Genomic DNA, 22,092 nt, shown 5'->3' with positions numbered 1-22,092 from the left:
ATCATAAAGCCAGAAAATGAATTTCCAATCCCAAGCACTCTCCAAAATCCCAGGGCTGGCAGTGCTGGAGTAGGCAGCCTGCTCCACCTTAACCCCCTCCAAATAAGTGGGAAGTGGCACTGCAGTGACTACCCCGGAGAGCAGCTCTTATCTGGAAGGATGGTAGATCTTCAGAGTTTCCTATGGAACAGTCAGAGACTGCATGCAAGGACCACGGGTCCAGGATTACGGGGCCTGCACCAATCGCATCTTCGCTTCACCCAATAAATGGTCCCACATAAAGGATGCAAAGTTCCCCTTCTGTTCTCACTACAGCTCTTTGTGACTCCTCATTGCTGACCATTCAGTTGAGCTCTGACAGCAGGGAAAGAGGATCCAGGCTTCACTCAGTTCTGAACCTTGGCTGACCAACATAGGTTTCGGAAGTAATTAGCAGGAGAACCAAAATTCCTGCATTTCACAGACGCATTTGTTCCCTGCCTTTATTGTTTCTGTGGTTATAAAGAGGAGAGGGGCAAAAGGGCAACAGATCTTCATACCTTGCATTTTATTGTCAAAGAACACATAAGAGGTGTCACCGTTTCTGATTTTCTTCCACTCGATCCTGGGATTGGATGTTGTGGTGGATTTAATGATGCAGGACAGCTCCACACCTAGCAGCAGAAATAAAACAAATACAGATTAACAGGGAGCAGCTGTGTTTTCGCTCTGCTCCGAGCTGCCTCGCACACTGTTATACTGGGAGATGTCGCCCATAAAGCAAAGGCCCCGTCTTTCATCTGCCTCACAAACATGAATGCCGCTGGGTTCCAGGAACCTTTGGGGAAGATGGACCTCGGCCAGCGAAAATAATAGCAATGCAGATAGCGACCTCTGAGAGAAAGGAATACAGTCGGCATGACGGTGTCTGATTTATAGCAAACAATCCCTCACGGTGCAGGCAGCCGGCATTGGCTTCGTTGCTAACAAGCATGCAAGATGGAGCAAGAGTCATTATTGTCTCCCAGAGCAATGACTGAATTATAGCTGTCACGCTGGCATTTACGAGAGAATGCTTCAATCTCATCCACCATCTCCCACCTCAGTGAATTCAGTAGCCCAGTCCCCTCTGCAGGAGGCATTTTCGTCTCCATCTTATAGAAGAGCAACCTGACGCTCAGAGAGGGGGCAACTCCGCCGTGTTACACTGGGCGTCTGCACCAGGGCCAGAAAGAAGATTTACATCTCCCAAATCCCAGTCCTCTGCCTTACAACACAACTCTCTCCCGCATGCTTAAGTCCAGTGCTTCGGTCCTGCCGGTGTGCTCCTCGACACTGTCCCAGCACTCTTTAGGTAACCAGAACAACCTCTTACGGCATTATCGGTACTTGTGTTCTGGCACATCTCAAATGCAGCACTCACCTGCTGGTTAGGCCCCACTTCAGTTAATAACTTAGGTCTGATCCACACCTAAAACTTAGGTCCATCTAGTTACGGTGCTCAGGAGTGCGAAAAATTCACACCCCCGAGAGACTTAATTAAGCCAATCTAAGCCCCAGTGCAGACACCGCTAGATTGCTGCAAGAGTTCTTCCAACGACCTAGCTGCTGCCTGTCCAGGGGGTGGATTTACTACAGGGATGGAAAACCCCCTTCTGCGGCCGTAGCAAGCGTCAGCACTGTCACTGTAGCGCTTGTAATGTAAACTTATCCTTTGGCACGTGCTTAAGTGCCAATGAGTTCAATGAGACTTCAGTAAACCATTTTAAGCATGTGCTTAAGTGCCAATGGCACTTCAGCAGAGCCCTTCAGTTTAACTACTTTGCTAAACAGGGAGAGATGTAAGAACGCGCGTAAGCACTTTGCTGAAACTCAGGGCCTTAGTTCTGCCTTGCCTTACACAGCATAAAACCTGAGATGTGCCAAGTCTTCCCGAGTGATGCAAATCTACAGCTGCAAGGAAGTGTCATGATCACATTACAGAGCCGACAAGCACTTACGCTGGAATTCCTGCACCACGGGCTTTGTGTTGCTAGATGTCAGCTCCACGGCTAAGATTCGATAGCCTATAAAAACAAACAAAAGGGAATAAGAACAGCCCAGCTCATCAATCCTACAGTTACAAACTTACTCCCTGGTGAGAAATCCTCCAAGCCAGCTTCAATAAGGACCAGCTTCCCTACAACAAAAGCTCTCCCTGGCCTCAAATGCTGGGCCAGCCAGCCATTAGCCTCGTGTTTATTTAGAAATCAATCTCAGTGCAAATACCAAAGGTTAAAAGCAACAATTAAATAGGCATTGACAAACTGGCACAATACCAGCAAAAGACTCTTCCTCCAGCCATGCGCTCCTGTTTATAGGGTGGACAAACACTCACTCAAAAAATGGCCAAAAGTGGCTTGCAAAATAAGGACTCTGGCATTCAAATTAATTTGACAGATGAGATAAAAGGAAGGAAACACACCTCTCAAGAATTTAATTCACTTTCTAAACTCTGGAATTTGTTAGCTCTGGCCATAGTCAATACACAGATTATATACTTATTTGTATACTTTGGGAATCCCTCAGATTAAGAGGCGTAACAGAAATGTACAATGCGTGGTTAATACGCCATAGAAGGCTGTTCCAAGAGAAAGCTGGACAAAAAGGGAAAGGGCAGCTTTAGGGCTCAAACTGGGCACAGTTAGGGGATTGGAATTAAGCAGGTTCGGTGAAATCCTGGCCTGACTGAGGTCAATAACAAATTTCCTAATCCCTTCAGTTTGGCCAGGATTTCACAGTTTTGAGTGGAATGTTCAAAAGTTCTCAGCAGCAGCTTGATTCTGCTCCCATCATCAAAAGCCACCTTTTCCACTGGCTTCTCGGGGAGCAGGGATAAGCCAATGCAGAGTGCTCTAGAAAATACCACCCTCCATAGGCAGCAAGCCCTCCGTCCGCCATGGGCTGTTTTCATTTTCAGTCGGCCCTGGTTTCCCCTTCTTGCTGCTATTCCAGCCTCTTGAATGTTCCCAATTAGTGCTGCAAGCTTTACCTCTTTACAGCATTCTCCTGCTTGAGACCCAGCCAGCCTTTTATGGCTTTCCAAGCATAATAACGCCTTTCATCCAGGCAGGGCTCAAAAGGGTGCACAAACCATGTACATGCACCACCACGCAACTCTCCAAAGAGTTCTTCTGGGGCAGAGGGAGGCATCCAGCTAGCATCCGCACTGCCCATCAGGAAAACTGGACCACCTGAGCAAACCTTCTCTCTCACATGGAGAAATTTTTACAGCTGAGTAGTCTAGTACCAGCAGGGTCCATCATCTCCCATTTAAACATACCCTCCCACAGAGTATATTCCATAGTCCTGTCTCTCAGTGATGGGGTAAGGCACACAAAATAGTTTACAGCAATAGTGCACTAGGGCCCAGCATGGAGACTCATTATTAAAGACCTGATCCAAAGCCCATTGAAGTCAATAGAAAGACGACCCCCACCCCCATGGACGTCAGTGGGTTTTGGATTAGGCCCAAAGTCAGGAAGATGAAAACTAAACCATCAGTGACCTGATATGGACAGAAATCAGGACCCTGCTTTATCCAGGATGAAACAGACAAGACAAACCGGGAAAGGGACTCGAAATGAGGCATGGAGAGGAGGAAAAGGGACTACATCATTACGACAAACCACTGGAAATTCCCACGTGCTTGGTATTTCGGGTGGAAACATTTCAGATCAACAACCAGCGATAAAAGGAAGTTAAAATTCTTACAGTTGGGTGGATCAGGAGGATACAATGAAGAAACTTTGCCTTTTGCTGCAGGACTGGGGGGGTTTTAAAAACCACCTAAGAGAGATGAGACCAACTGAAAGTTGATGGGCCTGATGCTCCTATACCCTTTAGCCACTTTTGGAATTCTCCCCGCTAGTTATCATCACTCGTTATTTGTTAAGTGTTGACAGTTTGCTCAATGCCATGTTGGGCATAGTTCCTGCCCTAAGCAGCTTTCTCAAAAAAGACCAAGATGCTCTGGGAGGCTGGTGAAGTTTAAAGACCATGACTCCAGGAGAATCATTGCACAGATGAGGGCCACAAGACATTGCAAACTAGCAAAGGCCCCAGCCAAACTACTGTCTTACGAAGGCAAATTACTCCTTGCCTCTGCACTCCTCTCCCTCTCAGCATTTGGAGACATGTGTAGAGCACTTTGGAGAAGCCTACTATTGACTAAAGAAGGTGACAATTCTGATCCTGTAAGGTGGTCAGTCAGGGTTAGAATGAATCACAGTGCAGTATAGTGGACACTTAGCCCTCTGGGGTCTGGATTTGAGTCTGAAAATACTTCTCCTTTGGGAGCACAGAAGAATGCCACCTTCCTTGCTAGATCTCGGCAGGTAGAAGAGGAGGCTCCAGTCTTGGTTTAGTATCATCGGAAGGCAATGGAGTAGTTATGCAAAGCCCAGGTGCAGGCCAGCAGTGAGGGAGAGCGGAGCATATTTATACCAGTTCTGTGATTTCCAGGCTTAGCTCTGCTGAATGGTAACCAGGCCACACAGAAGCTGTAACATGTTCCTTTCCCTTCACTCTCACGTTGATCCTTCTTGTTCCATCTAAGATCCCACACGGCGAATCTGGTTTTGATCCTTACTTTCCTTCCTGGGGAGCATAAGCAGATCCCAGTAATCCCAACAAAAGCCCAGAGCATTAAAGTAACCAGCCATATGAAGACAAGCAACAAGCTCAGGAAAATCCCTCTGAAGTCCCCTGACACACTTTTAAGCAGGCTCCCTGCTGACGGTGGGCCCATATTGTTTTGGAATTGAGGTTTCCCACCTGCGGGCTGCAAAGCACACATTCCCTCAACTCCATCCCCCACTGTCCATTGGATGTACTTGCCCTTTCCTCACGGTCACCACTTTGCCGATGCTTCTGCTGCAGAAAGGCATTTGCCTTTCAAAAACCCACACTGACTAATTACTCATATTCTCCTACAAGAGAAAAGTCTTTTCTGACAGCACTAATTAGCCAAAACGCCCAAGGAACAGAACATACTGATGAGGATGCAGCTGGTGAAGATGCTTTTTCCACTCATGAGCCTACACCAGGAGTCGGCAACCTTTCAGAAGCGGTGTGCTGAGTCTTCATTTATTCACTCTAATTTAAGGCTTTGCGTGCCAGTGATACATGTTAACGTTTTTAGAAGGTCTCTTTCTATGTCTAATATATAACTAAACTATTGTTGTATGGAAAGTAAATAAGGTTTTTAAAATGTTTAAGAAACTTCATTTAAAATTAAATTAAAATGCAGAGCCCCCCGGACCAGTGGCCAGGACCTGGGCAGTGTGAGTGCCACTGAAAATCAGCTCGCGTGCCGCGTTTGGCACACAGGCCATAGGTTGAATACCCCTGGCCTACGCAATGGGGCGATAACATTCTGAGAGGCAGGAGGAGCCAAAGCTTGGAGAGGAAGAGTAATGTTTGTCCCAGCTCCTGATCTCTTCCCTTGTGAAGAACACCCTCCTCCAGGGCTCTGTTGTGTACCAGGACTCCATTTGTCTTATCTTTGGAGACTTGGATTGATCTTGCATAGCAGAGAGGGTTTGGTGAACAAAGCCCTGAGCCTGATTTGCAGAAGGGCTGGGATGAAGCGAATGGGAGCTGCGGGTGCTCATCACATCCGAGACAGGCCCCTACTCCCTAAAGGAGTAATGAACAACAACAACCACAAGTAGCAGCATCTCCTGAGGCCAGGAATAGTAGGAGGGCTCTGGGCGAGAGCTAGGACGTGTTGGAGTGCTAGAGAAGTCAGTCTGCCCAGCAACTGTGCTCCAGTCTGTCCTAGTCTATCTCATCAGCTTTGCTTTCCTGACTGCACAGATGCACCCAAATGATATCAAAGGGGGGTGCAAACATTGCCTTCGTTAGTTAAGAGAAAACATCCACGGCTGCAGAAAAAATGAACCTTTCATCTTTTGTACTATGTGCCCTTTTTTAAAAGAAGGAAGTTTTCCCAGAGCCAGAACGTCCCATCAAACAGATAATGGTGACAACTGCTATAGAAATACATCTAATATAATACCTGTTACCGTACGCTCCCGATTATCCCAATAGCATAGGGGACATAGATGTTATTCAGACAATCGAGAGGGCAGGAGCCATTCAGCACCAGGGTAGCTTCCCCTGCTGTCTTTGGCTTGTCCTCTTCTTCATCACGGTCCTGGCCTGGGGTCTCTGCTCTATTATTCAAACCTCTGCATAACCTGAATTCCTTCCTTGTCGCCCAGTGTGAGATACATAGGGGACAAGGAAGGGATTCAGGTAATGCAGAGGTTCAGATAATCGGGTTTGGGACAAAATATACTGTATATCATTTCATACGAAGGTGGAGGTAATACCCCACTAACTAAGGGTGGTATGCTATTCAAAGTGAGCGGAGATCCTACTGGCATTACTTCCCAGGCAATAGGATTACATCATGATGCTGACCCTTTCTCAGCTCTTGGAAACATTACTCACCGTTTCCTACCGATTAAAAACAAGAGATTTATGTTGCCCCATCAGGCACAAAGCAGGCCAACAACAGGTTTAAAATACAGAAGCTGGGTGCAGTTCCCAGATTATGATGTTTATGGATTGTAGGCACGGTGTAGCTGTGCCGCCTTAAATCAACCCGAGGGCAGATTTATTGTTCACAGTGCAGCAGAAGAGGGCTGCAGCCAGGGAGCTCTAACCCGCAGCACGGAAGGGAAAGCCAGGCAGGGAGCAACAAACTGAGCAGAGAGGGCTGCAAATGAGCCCCACCAGCATCAGTCTTACTGGGACAGCAGAAGCCATTAAAAATCAAAGATCTGAGCTGTTCGCACACTCTGCTGTTTAAGTTGTGGGGAACGCTGTGGTATGTCAGATACCACTGCTGCTGGAAAATGCTGACTATTTTAATGGCAACCACAGAATGTGCATTGTTTGGTGTATTCCATGATCACGAGTACCAACCCTCTCTTTAGAGGAGCCTATGTATACTCATCTGGGGAGAAATTCCCCCCAGCACAGTGAGTATGCGTTACTGAAATCTCACTGGAGCCTTCAATCCAAGAGGTGAGTGGCGTAACAAGGCTTGTGCCGGAACTCTTATCTGCACTGGCATGCATCCCGCCCCCAAAGCCCTCGGCATTCCTCATGCTGACAAGCTGCAACAATGCCAGCAGGTGCAGCGCTGGCTGGGTACATCGTGAACTGGGAGGGCCCAGAGAGACCCAAGGTTGAAGCCCAAATGCCACCAGAACTCTATACAGGTCAGCGCCTGCAGTGTATTTCTGCTCTTATTTTGGCTAAGGAGATCCAGCCCGTATAAATACAGCCCTGCGCAAATACAAAATTTGTATCCCACAACCGCTCCGCGAGTTTTCATTTGAGATCTCACATGACATTTTTTGATGAACCAGAACGTACCTACCAGACTCAGGAGATACCTGGACTCCCTTCTCAGCTGGCATTAAGAGGTTCTTAGGTCACAGGCATTGTAAGCTAACTTCTCTCGGAATTAAACAACATGGCTGGTAAAGATTCCCAATCAAGTTGTTGCCTCAAACCGAGCTTTGATGTGAGATGGCTGAAGCCGGGGGGGGGGAGGGGTCCAACAGAGTGATTGATTGTTACCAAATTTATAGTTAGTTGATACATTCATTTATCTTTTTTATAAAATACACTGTGATGGGATATGTACCCCATGCTGGCAACAAAGGGTTAATGAGGGCCTGAGCGGCCAATTAACACACCTGGTTGCGCCTGGAGGGCCAGGCCAGGCCTAATTAAAGATGAGTCCCAGCTGGGGAAGGAGCTGGCTGGGTTCTATAAAGAGAGGAAGCCCAGAGCACAGGTGTGGGTAAGGAGAAGCATTCTGTAGTCTCTCTCTGAGTAGCAGGGAGTTGACCCCCTTGGCCAAAATGGGAGAAGGTAGCAGGGGTGAAGGAGACTTCTGCATTGGGCCTGAGAGAAGGCAACCCACAGGCTGACAGCCCTGGGGGCAGACGGGAAATAAGGGTCCAGACTAGGGACACAACTCTGCGGCAATAGCCCCTGAGAGTCAGCGTCCTGCAGCAGCAGAGACCTGGGGAGGCCCCAGCATGGATAAAAAGTTTAAGCCCAAGGATGGGGGCAGAAGCTTCTTCTGTTGTGGTTTGTGTTTCACTTTGGAGTCTGGCTGAAAGACGGCAGAGAGAAGCCCTGAGTCCAGAACAGTGGGACAGGGGAGGAGCCTTGGAGGGGTGCAAGATGGCAGACTGATGACCAGTGTTGCATGTGACACTGTCCATTTGGGACACGGACACCCTGGCAGGGGAGAAACTTTAGAGAGACCTGACTGGTGGGCCGAGTCAGGAGAAGAGAGACCACTAAAGGCAACATGGCGGTCAGGAGGGGCATTAGACAAGGAAAGAGCTCCTATACTATGCCCAGCCATTTGGGGATGCACCAGCGGTGAGTCAACTCTTTCTTATACATATGCCCCCGCCCCCCAAAAAGCAAGAGGGAGGTCCATGGTCCATTATCCTGGGCTCTCCCCATCACCACAAAGTCTTTGGTTGTGCAATTCAGCATGCATCTAAGGCGTACGAGAATCCTATTACAAACCACACACTTATTATGCATTGTTACTCTCCTGGCTATTACTTCATGCAGCAAGAGTGCTGCTGAGTGAGAGTGAATGATATGCTTTTAGGCACTAGATGCATGGCAGCTGAATGCTGTGTCTGTCAACATGTTGGACTGCCAATTTTGAGAAGCACCCTACAGTAAAGATGGCGCAGTGGAGAAAGCAAACACCTATGTCAACCTACTGCAAAGGGCGACAGGGCAGCCCAGCTGAACCCCGTGCTGATCCCTGTCACGCCAAAAACATGCTAACTGTGTGCCTGCAAGAAGCGTAAAAGTTCCCATTTTTGTCGGTCAACTTGTCTGGTGGGGGAGAGCTAGCAGAGAAGGGAAAGCAGCAATGACGAGTGGACAGGGGAAGGGAACAAGACTTTGGAGAGCTGCTTTCTGTTCCTAACTGATCTTGAGTGAATTGAGGGCCTAATTTTCAAAGGAATTTGACTTTCTGCACCTCTAAAAATCAGGCCGTTACTTACTCTGTGCTTCAGTTTTTCCGTCTGAAAAACAGGGATAATGATACTCAGTCACCTTTGTAAAAGGCTTGGGGATCCATAGATAGGAAGTGCTAAATAAGTACAAAGTAATCAAAAGGCCAGGACATAATTAGATGGATCCAAAGATCTTTGATACTTTTGCCTTTCCCAGAAGTTCAAAGGAACTCAAGCATGGATAGAGCTGGGTTTATTAAAGGAAGTCAAAGCATCCCATTGCAATCTTATCCTTGCACTACACCCGGAATACCCATTAGCCATTTCTCCCACATGCTGTCGGTTGTGTAGTTCTCAAGAGCCCTGCTTTTCACAACCTGATTGTGGCTTTCAGTTACACCTGCATCAACACCAATGCACTAGGAAAGTGGGGTGCTCTGTCTCCCTCTCCCAGCTGGTCCACATCAGAGGTTTGTGAGCCGGCTACTGCTTCCAACTAATGGCCTTAGGCTGGAATTCTGAATGAGCCCAAGGGAGTTAGGTGCTAGCTCCCATTCAGAGTTAGAGACAGGGACCAGATTTACAAAGGTGCAGACTGGTGCCTACTGGGTTTACAAGTGACTTAGGCACCTAGCACCTAATGTCTTTAATTGGATTTAGGTGCCTAACTCACTTAGGCACCTAGTGGGATTTTTTTTTTAAAGCTCCTATCAGCATCTTTAGGTGCTTACAGGCCTTCATCAATTAGGCCTTTGGTGCCTAACTCCTGTAGGCTCATCTGAAAATCCCATCCTCAATCCATTAGCTCCTTTGTGCTTTTAGCACTGAAGGTCTAAGGGCCAAATCCTGCTCCAGGCCCAAGTGGGGTCAGTGATACATTCACTGTGGCATCCACGTGGCAGGCGCACAGCTGCTCCGAGGGTTAGCTGGAAAAGGAGGTTGTCAAAGGGCCAAGCAGAGCCACATGTGTATTGCCAGGTCCAGGGCTCTGTGTCGGCTCTTGGCCGAGGACACAGTCAAGACTGGCTCCGGGGCAGGCTGGGGAACAATGAAGATGCATAGCCAAAGACTGACAAACAAAAGCCTCTCAGCATTCATGTCCAAATTAAGCAACAGTCTGGACCCGGGGCCTGGTCTGTGTGGGAGCCGATAACAGTTATAAAAGGCTCTCCTCCCACGGGCATCCAAGTGGCACTGGAAAACACTCCAACCAGCCATAAATCCTCTGTGCTGTCATAGATGCCTACGCTGGGAGGCTTTTATTTTTACCAGCTACATAAAACACCACCACTTATTTTAGATACACATTTGTGCTGCTACTTTAAAAAGGAAACCAAGTCCCCGACAGACTCCTACAAACAAAAGAGACATGTTGGCACAGGCAGGAAACATGAAGAGTAATTAACAAGAGGGATTGCAAATGGAATGATGCAGGGAGGTCTAACGGGCTTTCCCCACATGCGTGATTTTTTTTTCCCCCTTCCTTCTCCCTACCCTTCTGCTGCCTTTCCTCTCATTCTCCACGTGATCTGTGCTATTCTACAAGCATTGTCTCTTTATTGGCTTATGATTCGTGCTCTCCTTCTGTAACCAGTGATCAGATGTCACCAGTTTATTATTACTGACCATTTGTATTACAGTAGCGCATAGACACGGGGCCCACTGTGTGACACTGTACAAACATAATGTAAGTGGTGGTACCTGTCCCAAAGAGTTGACACTCCAGAATTGTCACAGGATTGCCTATTAAAAACAGGGAAAGACCGCCTGGTCCAAGAGGGTTCTACCCTGAGCTCGGCTGCAGAGCTTGGGGCAAGTCACTTCACCTACTTGTGCCTCCACTTACCCATCTGTAAAATGGTGATGATGATACTGGCCCACCTTTAGGATCCTTAAACGACAAGTGCTATACGAGCACTAAAGATAATTACTAGTAACGAGCAAATGATCAAAGCGAGGAGCCAGCACTCCTATGACAGTGCTCTACTCCAATTACCTACATTTCATTATCTCGAAAATAGTACAAATTTTAATACAGTAGCTGGAGTTTCCTGTAGCATGAAAGTGTTCTGCAGCAGTCCGACAGCCTTAAAGAGAAGAAGGAATGCATTCACCAATCAATAAGAAACCGGATACATTTTTTTAAAGAAGCCAATTTCTGGCAGGCTACTTTATTTATTTAAATTTAGATCACCTGATAAGCTAGCCAGCAATCCAAGTGGCCAGCACAAACTATTTGGTATACACATAAAGCAATGAGGTTAACCTCCACAGAGGACACCAAAAGCACCCCTGTTCCATGGGCACAAAACCTCCTTACTGTGACAAGTCCATAGCATCCTCTGACTTCCTGGATGCCTCTAACCTATATGCCACAGCCAGGAAGAATTTCACGCAGACAGCTGGGAAAGAACGCAGATCCGCCTCCTATAACACCAAGGGGCGCAGCAATTACTCCATCTAGTAGAGAGCAGTGGTGCACATATACACTAGCCATGTCACAACATTATTCTAAGAGGCGTTATGGAGACAACAATCAGGGCAGCCTGTTACACCAGAATCTCTGAAAGAAAGGAAGTGTTTGGGGGCAGGGGTTAAATTAACACCCTCAACCCCCATCACAAATACATGTCCCTGTAAGTCGCATATACTTGCCTGATCAGTGCTTAATAGCATCAGGGCTTCTCCCCTGCCCGTCTTTTTCTGGTATTATGAAGTGGTCTCCCTTACTCCCTAAGCCAGGCTGGTGCTTGGGCTTGGCCAAATGCAGTTTGACTGAAAACAGCCAGTGTTCTCAGCTCTGCACAGTGCGCAGCAGGGCCTGAGAGAGCTTTACGAGACCAGGAACAGACAGACATCAAACAAGGGAAAATTCCTTGATTCTTTTTTTAAAAAGAGCACCCCCCCCCCACTCCCAGCCAATACAATGCAAACGCCCCCCCATGTTAATGGAACATTAGATTGATAGGTTGTTCAGAGATGGACCCACTTCATCTTTATTACATGTACAGCACCAGGCTTGTCGTCAGGGTTAAACGAATAAGGACCTTGCTCATGCAACCAACTCTGTGCAGCGGCCCCATGTGGAGCTCATTGCAGAATCGGGGCCTTACATTTGCAATTAAAAAAAACAAATCAACAAATACAAGAGTTCAGGTTCTCATTCATCAATAATGCAACAAGTGCTCGTTGCTTAAGCAGGCCCCAGAAATGAATGTTAATCTATAAAGTATGTGAAACCTAACCGTGCTACAAACACCTTAAACCTGTGAGTTTCCTGGTTTAAATCTGCACCTTGAAGACCTTTCACGTACTTTGCAGAGAGAAAGCCCATTAACAAACAACCCACGCACCCAGCCTGCTGACAGGGAGATTTACTGTTCTACCTCAATCAGACAGCAAAGCTGTTCGGATACAGGCAGCCTACACACCCGCACAACAGAGGAACAGCTCACTGGAGGGGTGTAGCGGGTCACACACCCATCTACCGCAGGCTCCTGTCTGAGCACCTCGCCAACTTTTAACACGTTTATGCTCACAACAGAGCACTGCCATTATCCCCATTTTACAGATGGGGATTTGAGACACAGAGACTTGCCCAAGGTCTCCCCGGGAGTCTGTGGGAGAGCAGGGAATTGAATGGGGACCTGCTGAATCCTACCACAGGCAGGACTAAGCACCGCAGAGGAATCAGGCCTTTCCTCAATGGATTGCAAGCTCTGCAGGGTAGGCACCGGCTTCTCGCTGTGCGTGCGCACAGCCCTCGGCACCGTAGGACTCAGAGTGGGACTGCTAGGTGCTGCTGCAGTACCTACGATAAACCACCACCGTCTCCGAGGGAAGACTGAGTGAGTCAGTTGCCCATGGACATGAGGGATGACGTGTGGCTGGGGAGAACGTTCAAGCCGTGCAGGAGGCGCTCTAGGACCAACATTTAGGGAACTTTTGGGTTCCAAAATTCCTGTTCCCTTCCTGCAAAGGGCACATCGCTCGGGATGTGTTTACTTCCCAAGCTACTGGCGGGGACGAGGGAGCACAGAGTACGTTGAATGGTGGATGTGTCTCATTGGGTGACTGCCCGGATGAGTTAGGGGGTATCTCTCATCATTGACCTCGAGGATCAACCCCCCCTCCCCTCTGCAACAGGTCTAGGTTTGAAACATCACAGCAGCTCCTGGGAAGTCAGACACTGGGCCTGTTGCACCACTGCGTGACTCAGAAGAGAGGCAGATAGATGAGCAAGCTTCCATTTATGTGCACACTGAGTCTTTGGCAATGACCAGAAAGGGAAGAAGGAAACGAACACAGGTCACTTGTCTGGGAATTTGATAAGACAGTCCTAGTCTGTTGACAGCTGTTCTTAATGCTCTAATTAGCAAACAAACAGACACAGAGCTATCAGATCTTAGAAATGATCTGGCTCCCAACCAATACTGTTTGAGATTTTTCAAAGCTATCTAAAGGATTTCAACAACTATCTTCCGTTATTAAAATTAGTAGCGGGAGGTGTTCAAGTCCCCTAGACCACTCTGCGACTCTCAACTACCGTGTTCTTCTACAGCAACGTTCCCTGGACAGTCACAACACTTTGCAATCACTAGTTAAGCCTCAAATACACATGATGCAGTACGTAGGTACGACACCCATTTTACCAATGAGGAAACCGAGGCACAGAGAACTACAGGGACTCAATGAAGGTGACACAACAATTCCGTGGCAGAGCCGGAAATCTATGTTTGAGAGTCCTGTGCTCTAATTACTTGGCAAGCTGCCTCGAGCAGCACGGGAAGAGGAAGGGTGAAAGGGGACAGAAATGGGAATATTGAAAAGTGAGGATTTGAAGCAAGTCCCTCAGAATGAGGAGTCAATACACATTTTTGCTTCCGCTGGCGTTCCACTATCCAGCCCTAGGGAAGCTGCCGTCATCACATTGGGCACTGTCTGTAACTTGCATAAATAAAGCCGCTGCCCTTCTCCTCCCAACAGCGATGTGATATCAGTACCGGGTTAGTGGGAGGGAACAGGCAGATGGCAGTGATAAGAGGCCGGCAGGATGCCCTGATATCATTTCTGACAATGGGCCTTTCCCCAGTCCAAGCCCTTCCTCCCAGACCGCCCCTCAGCAGCGGCCCTGTTGCAGTCTCCCTCTGGACGTGCCAAGCAGCTGCACACGTGGCAGAGAAAGCTGCAGATTAGAGCCAGGGGACAGCCCTGCAGTTCAGTGACACCTGGCAGGGATTCAGGGTGAGGAGGGGAAGGGGACAACGAACCTTATTTTGGTTTATGTTGGTGGGAGTTTTGCTTTGAGTTTGGGGAGAACCCAACACGCCAGGGCAAACGAAGTCCTCACCACCCCGTCGCCCAGTATAGGTCAAGTTTCAGGTTAGGATCAGATCCTAAATCAAGGCAAAGATATTACCCAAGGAGGGCCATGCTGCTCTGGGCCACACTTCGCACCCATAGCAGCATCCTGCAAGTTGGGCATTTTTCTGCACAAGGTGTGGTGAAAAAACACTCAAACCCCCAAACTCGATCCTGCGAGGTGCTCATCTCCCACCGGAGTCAGGATGCTCAGTGCCTCCCTGAACCAGGCCCTGGACGAGGAAGAATATCACCAGCTGCCTGTAATTCCAAGAATAGAAAGAAGCAGATACACTCCCACTGCTGGCCTTTGCAATATTCATGGATGTTGGGCTGAGAGCCAAGCTGCAATACAGCGACTGTGGGACCTTTAGCCTATAATCCCCATCTCCTTTCTCTGTCTCTCATCTCTTGAGTTCTTAGTTCTTCTTCATCATGTAGCTTGACCAACACAACGTAAGCAGCGCTTCAGAGCGGGCCTATGAGTGAGTCAGTACATCATCTTCAGGTGGGAAAAACAGGAGTTGGGAAAAGACCAACAGTCAGCAAAGCCAAGAGCCCAAAGCGGGTGGGGGGGGAGAGGGCTGGAAACGGCTTCCCTTTTAGGACCGCCTCTCCAGACTTTACAGTACCATTTCTTTATCTTTCTGTATGCTTTTAGCCGAAGGTATCCGAGGCAACTGTCCAGGTAACAAGTGCACAGGAACATTTACAAATGAACTTTGCAAGTGACAGATTGCAGGTATTGAGGGAGTGTTAACATCTGCCTACAAGCTCACCGCTAAGAGCCTGCGAAGTGTTACTGGGATCATTTCACACCAGCGAGCTCCAGCTGCCTTCCCTACTGCAACTTTGAGGCTGTGCTGTGTGTCTGCCAGAGCAAAGGGGGCAGATCCAAGAAAAGGGTAGGAAGCTGCATGGAAAAATGCAAGTTAGCAGAAATTCTCCTGGCGGAAGTCCTAATTCACCGTAACAATCTGACCAAATTTACCAGACTAAAACCAGCCCTGGCGCAACCCTCAGACCCAGGAGCTACCTCCCTCTATGCCAGGGCTGAATTTAGCCTCTTGACTCAGGAACAGAATCAGGAACGAGAGAGGTAGAAGGAGCCTGTGAGTAAGACATGAAGGATGCAAAGAACAACACTGGGGCGAGGCTGGTTTAATTATCCTTGGGGAAGGAAAGTATTTTGAACTTCCCTGCATTTATACCTAAGATAGTGCCTAGCCCTGCGGAGTTCCGACCTGTGCCTAGAGCCCCATAGCGCTCTGGTAAGACAAATAATAATTCTGCTCCTTCTCAGCCTGGATTTCTGCACACTGTCATCAAACAGAATATATACATTTCATGTGACTCTTGGCATGAAAAAGTTACAAGATTCTATGCCATGGAGGAGTCAAACTTGCCATGTGGCTGGAAATTAAACTTCTCTTAAGTGCCTGGTTTTGTTTTGTTTTTTAATTTCTCTTATTGCTATTTTTAGCCAAATATTTTCTTAGCCATTTGCGACTGTGTGTGTCCTGGTCAGAGGCACTTTTCCCACGGAGACTCCAGCTGCAGCAGTAAGAGGCTTGCTGTGTGCGTGGAGGAATTTTATCGGACGTGCAGCTCTTGTGTATCTCAGTACAGCCTTATTCTATTGCCCTGCCAGATTCATGGGTCTAAATATCAAGGCACCAGCATGTCTATGCAGGGAGGGTATTTGGGATCATCCATGCCAGCGCTCAGCAGTTACACCTGGGCCCTCTCGTCTAAATGGTGTTGACAAGCCCCCAAAAGCCAAGGGAGAAAATAAAACCAAAACAAGACAGTCTGCAATTTCAAGGCTAAGGGGGCTGGCCGGGTGGGACTCAATAACCATCTACAAGAGTTTAAAGGGTGTGAACGCCAAAGGAGGGGAGAAGGTGATGAAAGGGACCATCCTCACCAAGTTGCCTGCCCCCGATCCGGACGGCAGTTATCTCTGATGGTTTTCCACTGAATCCTTGCAGGTCGAGAGGGCCGGCACCTCCCTTCCCCACCCCCATGACAGGCAGCACACTTCCACAGGGACTTCCTGTACCTCACTGGGAAGGGAGACCGGCCATTGCACAGCTGCATGACACTAGAGTGTTCAGCAGAACCACTCAGGCTAGGGTGACCAGATCGCAAGAGTGAAATATCAGGACACACTGGGCAAGCGGGGGGAGCCACAGGTGCACAGCCCCGATCGGAGCCATGAGTGGAGGCGCACAGCCCAAGGAAGCTGCAAGAGGGGTGTACGGCCCCTGCTGCAGCTCGCACCACAAGCCATGGAGCAAGGACTCATGGCCCCAGCTCCAGCCCCCAGCAGAAGCCACGGGGCCAGGGGCACAGGTTTCTCCTCCCTCCCAGTGCCCTTCCCCACAGCTCCACCACCACCACTAAACTATGCCCCACACAGACCCCCAGTGCCCTGACACACAAACCTCCCGCACTGCCCAGCGCCCTCCACACCCTCACAGCCCAGCACCCCACCCACACCCCCCCCAGACACTCACTCCATCACGCCCTGCCCCCTTCCCTGGCCGCACTCACCAGCCCTGCTGGAAAGTCTCTGGCTCCTAGGGTCAGAGCGGCGAGGGGGGGGCGTCTCCAGACTGTCCACGTGCTGTGCCAGCCGCAAGCGCGAGCTCCGTGGCTCCCACTGGCTGGGACAAGCACCAATGGGAGGGGCTGGAGCCGCGGAGCGGGGCTTGCAGGTGCCAGCAGCGTGCAGAGAGCCCCCTGCCCCCCCGCCACGACCCTAAGAGCCAGAGGACCTGCCGGGGGCCGAGGTGGGGAGTCCTGGCGGTGCTTACCTGGCTCCTAGGGTCGGGACAGGTGGGGGGGGGGGGGGACGGAGGGCTCTCTGCACGCTGCCGGCGCCTGCAAGCCCCGCCCCCGCAGCTCTGATTGGGCAGGAGGGAGCCGGTGCAGCACGCGGAGACCCCCTCCGCCTCTGTGCCCAGGGGCCGCCCGCACTGCCGGCTCGCGGGCGCCGGGAACTGCCCCAGGAAGCACCGCCACACCAGCCCCGGGGCTTTGGCGGTGGTGGTGAGCGGTCCGTCCCCGATATTGGGACAAAGGCGTCCCGACCGATGTGCTGTCGGGATGCAAGACAAATGGGTTAAAATCGGGACTGTCCCGATAACATCAGGACGTCTGGTCACCCTAACTCAGGCAGGGCACTGGGGACGGAGCTTAGCTGGACTGTAATAGAGCAAAGCCCAGAGCATGGCCCGTGCTGCAATTCCAACTTACAGCAAAACTCCACAAAAAGCAAAGTTGTTCCATCAGGCAGCCAGGGCCCAGAGAGGCGCTGTTACCCCGGCAAGCAGCTTCCGGAACCCCAGGACGCAGGGAGAGCTTCCTGGGACAGTCCTCACTCACTGTGAGAACCCACGGCCCTTCTTTCTAAAAATAACTCAACCCCTCACGTCTCAGAACTGCCCGTCCCACATGGCAGGGCTTCTGTAACTGAGACAGCAGAGAGAGCCGCGGCTGAACTCAGCCTACCTTGGGCAGAATCCCACGTCCACATTAAAGCGTCGCTTCAGCCATCACTGCAGACTAGCCGAGGAATAATTCATGACCCCGCCTGTCCCCACGGGTCAGTGGCAGTCAGGCCCACCCTGCCGCTCTTCCGAGCTCTCCTCTGATCAGAGCTCCCTCAAGAAGAGGAGGAGATTTGAGACGAGAAATCTCATTACAGGGAGATCAAGTGAAACAACCCAGCCACAAAATACATGGCACGATGCACTGAGTTCACTGCCGGCAAAGCATCCACAAGTGCTGAGATACAGCCAAGGCACTGGATTTTCAATTGCAGGATGCTCATGTCCAGGTGCAACTGAGAGTTTCTGAAATGCAACCGAACAACAGGATTTGGTCCTGCTCTCATCAGAGATGTAAACTTCTCAGCTCCCCTACTCGGGCATGAGCATCTCTTCTTGGGCTGCACAAACACTGTTTTCTCAATACTGCAAGTCACATGGCACATGCCTTGCCAGCATCCAGAATCCACCTGAAATCTGGCAGTGCAGAGTGTGCCACTGCAGAAACCTCACTAAAGGACAATCCAATTACACAGTCACAGAGTGACCAGGGCATGGTTCCGATGCAGTTCTATGGTGAGAAAGGACTGCAAAATGAGACAGCAGGATTTATTATTTACTGTTTGCATTGTGGTAGCGCCTAGAAGCCACAATCAGGACACAGGGTCCCACTGGGTTCAGCGCTGTACGTGCCCTTATTGAAAAGACGGTCCCTGCCCCAAAGCTTGGCTACATGGATAGTGTTGCCAGCTCCAGGCAGCTCAGCTCACAAGATGTGAGACGACTGTTCTACCTGCCAGCTTCGCAAGCACCACCTGGGGTCTGAACATCAAGCTGGATCCTTTCTACTTCAGGCAGCGACAGCAGGAAGACCAATTCTGCAACCTGAAAGCAGCTGACATTGTCAGCAAGGTGCAAGGCACTTGCAATCCCTTAGCTTGTTTAGCCTGACCCAAAGCCTGCTGACTTCAATGAGGTTCTGGATCAAATCCTGGGTACGTAAGTCAGCAATTATAAAGATGCTGATCAACTTTTCCTTTTCAAAGCAACATACACAACACCCTGGCTGAAAGGCAATATTCTCCCATGATTGATGGGAAACTGAGGCAACAAAGAGGTAAAGGGACTTGCCCAAGATCACACAGCAAGTCCGTGACTGAGCAGGAGGGCAGGTCCCAAAAGTTCCTAGCTTCCAGTTGCAACACAACATTAAGCCACATAGAAACAGGGAGAGCAGAAATGTAGAATAAAAAGAAGTCATTTTTCCATCTAGCTGGTACAAATCAACTGGAGTCCCTGGCACTCATGGCCCGCCTCAGTTGAGTCACTCTGCTGCTGAGCCCAGAATCCAGCATTTGCCCTATGCAGTCACTGCAGCATCAACATCTAACTCCTTACTTTTAATAAAGCCTCTAAATTCCTTAAGCAGGCGGGGCAGCAAGTGAAGCCCAATTCTGCTTTATTCTCTCCAGGGCAGAAGCTCCCTTTATTTAGTGGACCACTGCTAATAGCTCTGTCTCATCAGCCAGTATTGAGGGAGCAAGGCTGCAATGGTTTGGAAGTCTGACACTGCAGAACGAGCTGGGATAATAAGGTCTAAAGGAGAAGATTCCTCCTGACAGGCCCACAATAATCTAGTAATCCTAGTTAAGTCCCTGACAATGAGAAGTGCTGAACAACAGTAAGGCAATGAGGCACCAGGGTCCCATTCGACATGGAGGCTCTTGCTGCAGTTCATGCTTCAGGCAGTGATGGGGGAGCCCTGGCTAACCGAGCTGGCTCTGCTCAGCCACAGAACAGCTCCCTAGATAACGCAAATGTGGAACCTGCTGGGCAGGTAAAGCGGGAATTTATATTGGAATATTGATGGCCTAATTTTTCCATGACTCACTACTGCATAGAAAGCCTGCGTTACTCACTAGGCTCAGTATGGAACTATTGGCAGGCTCGGGCCCTTAGAGAGCAACCCAGTAGGTACCCCTTTCTCATGCACCCATCAATGTGGCATCTGGACATGGCTCTCCACGTTAAGGTGGGATTGCCTGCTTGGGATCCCCACCGCTCACAAACTGAGTCTTCGAGGCTGCAGGGCACTCGGGGCCTGTTCCCCGCAGGTAGCCCCATGAGCGCGCGGCTTTATGTGATGGCCTCCTCCTTGTCCAATGCTCCAGAGACTGACTGAGGGGCTTCCAGAGCTGCTACAGCTTGAGCTAAAGGTCTCTAGCTGGGGCTGTACCAGACTCCTGTCCCCCGTGGATCCGGCACGGACGGCGCTATGTAACACACTGGCCAGATACACGGATTCTCCAGCCGCAGAGCTGTTTAAAGTCCAGCTCAAAACCAAGGATCTTGTGCTGCTCTCCATCAGCCCTGGGCAGCCTAAACGCCGCTCGTTCTTTGTTCACGTCACACACCCAAATAGCATGGCAGCACATACATCACAGTCACTAATGGAAAGAGAGCCTAGGCCAAGATTGGTTAAGTGACTGGTGATTTTGGGAGCCTCCGTTCTCGGGGGGGGGCGGGGGGGGGCCCAGCTAGAGACACCTGAAAGGGGCCTGTCAGAAAGCGCTGAGCCCCACCCTCTGAAAAGGCCCTTTGAGGTGTCTCAAACTGGGTATCCAACATTACGACTCGCTTCTGAAAACCATGGCCCCAGTTTCTCTCTGCAGATTCCAGATCAATTTGCTCCGTTTACACTTGAAAAGATTATTTTCCAACTGCCGACGCCACACTGCAGCCCAGGACCTGACAACCCAGGGGGGGTCCTTCCACCTCCGGCATCAGCACCTGCAATAAAAACTCTGCAACCTCATTGTTGCTGCTGAGCCACAAGGAAAAGAAGCACTCAGCTTGCTCTTCCGTCACTGCACTGGCTCTATGCTGGTAAAGACAGTAGATCTGATGCAGAAACATAAAGGACACAGGCATTTTGAGTCAGAAAAGGCCTTTTCTGAACAAGTTTAATTTCACACCACAGCTGCATTTTAAAGATTGGTTTACATACTAAGTGGAAATGAAATCTTGATGTACCTTTGGCCCCCTGCTGCCACCATCCTCAGTCCTTTATCTCCTTTGAGCCAGTACCACGCCAGGAGATGAAGGGACCATTGCATCACTTAGCATCCCAGTTAAGAGCATGCTGAACAGCTAGCTGTTAAAGGAGATTCAAGCGCAGAGCAGCAGCTGTGAATTCTGCCACAGGTACTCTGGCTTTTAACTGAAAATTATTTTTATTATTGATGTGTACTGTGGTAGTTCCAAAGAGCCCTAATCATGGGCCAGCTCCCCGTCATGTGAGGTGCTGCACAAACAGAACAAAAAGATGGTCCCTGCCCCAGTGCTGTTGCGGGATATACAGGGGACCTGAACTCCAGACTGAGGGGAAGAAAACAGGGGAGGGAAGAGGGAAAGGCGAAGGGGTATTGCAACAGGAGGATTAAGCAACAAAAGATATTGCATCACATCAGGAGCACAAGGCTGATTGACAGACGTGAGAAGCAGGAAACCTCTCTCTCCGAAGTGACTGAGGATGAGCCAGGAATTGAAAAGCTCTCGGTAGACATTCAAGCAGCCGCAGTCATTACATTTTTGTCACTCGATTGCAAGGAAGAACTCCAAGCAATTTCACAGCATGATAGCCAGATAGCCCTTCGATTGCATTAGCATAGCCCTTTACAGAGATACATGATGCAGGCGGAGCCATCGCGCTGGGTGGGACTCAATCCAGCTTGTAACATTTTGGTACAATGCACTGCGTACATGCTCCAAAGAGCCATCCATGTGGATCAATTCGCCTCCCCAGGATTCCCCAGCAACAGGCTGGTTTCAGAGGGGAGGTGCAAGTGGGCATAAAGGAGACAAAGTCTTTGGCCGCATCTGCACTAGAGATCTGAACCACTGGTAACTCGCCAAGCTGGTGCAATCAGCAATGGAATGGCCATTCTGCCCCCGGTGCAAATACTGCCCCCATTCATTCCAGTCAACCCTCAACCCACACACTCCAATCTATACCTGCTCCAGGTATGTATGTTATGTCCAGTTAATATCGTGCCACTCACAACACCATCATCCACATCACTTCTGGCGTTGGCTCTATGTCATCTGTACCTAGTAGAGTTATTTATCATCAAGGTAAA

The 22,092-nt window shown here is 49.6% G+C and overlaps 1 protein-coding gene across 1 annotated transcript in view; it reads right to left on the bottom strand.

The window, feature by feature from the left end:
* JAM3 (junctional adhesion molecule 3) overlaps positions 1-22,092 on the bottom strand; it is a 41,918-nt gene that overhangs the window by 7,778 nt on the left and 12,048 nt on the right. The window contains exons 2-3 of the mRNA XM_074936692.1: positions 1,980-2,045; positions 540-653 (exon numbers count right to left, since the gene is read on the bottom strand). Of these exons, the coding sequence (XP_074792793.1) occupies positions 540-653; positions 1,980-2,045 (180 nt within the window). The remainder of the gene's footprint in view (positions 1-539; positions 654-1,979; positions 2,046-22,092) is intronic.

The sequence above is a fragment of the Natator depressus genome, chromosome 22, assembly GCF_965152275.1.
Source record: "Natator depressus isolate rNatDep1 chromosome 22, rNatDep2.hap1, whole genome shotgun sequence".
NCBI classification, from domain to species: Eukaryota; Metazoa; Chordata; order Testudines; family Cheloniidae; genus Natator; species Natator depressus.
This window is presented reverse-complemented; position numbering and strand designations above follow the sequence as displayed.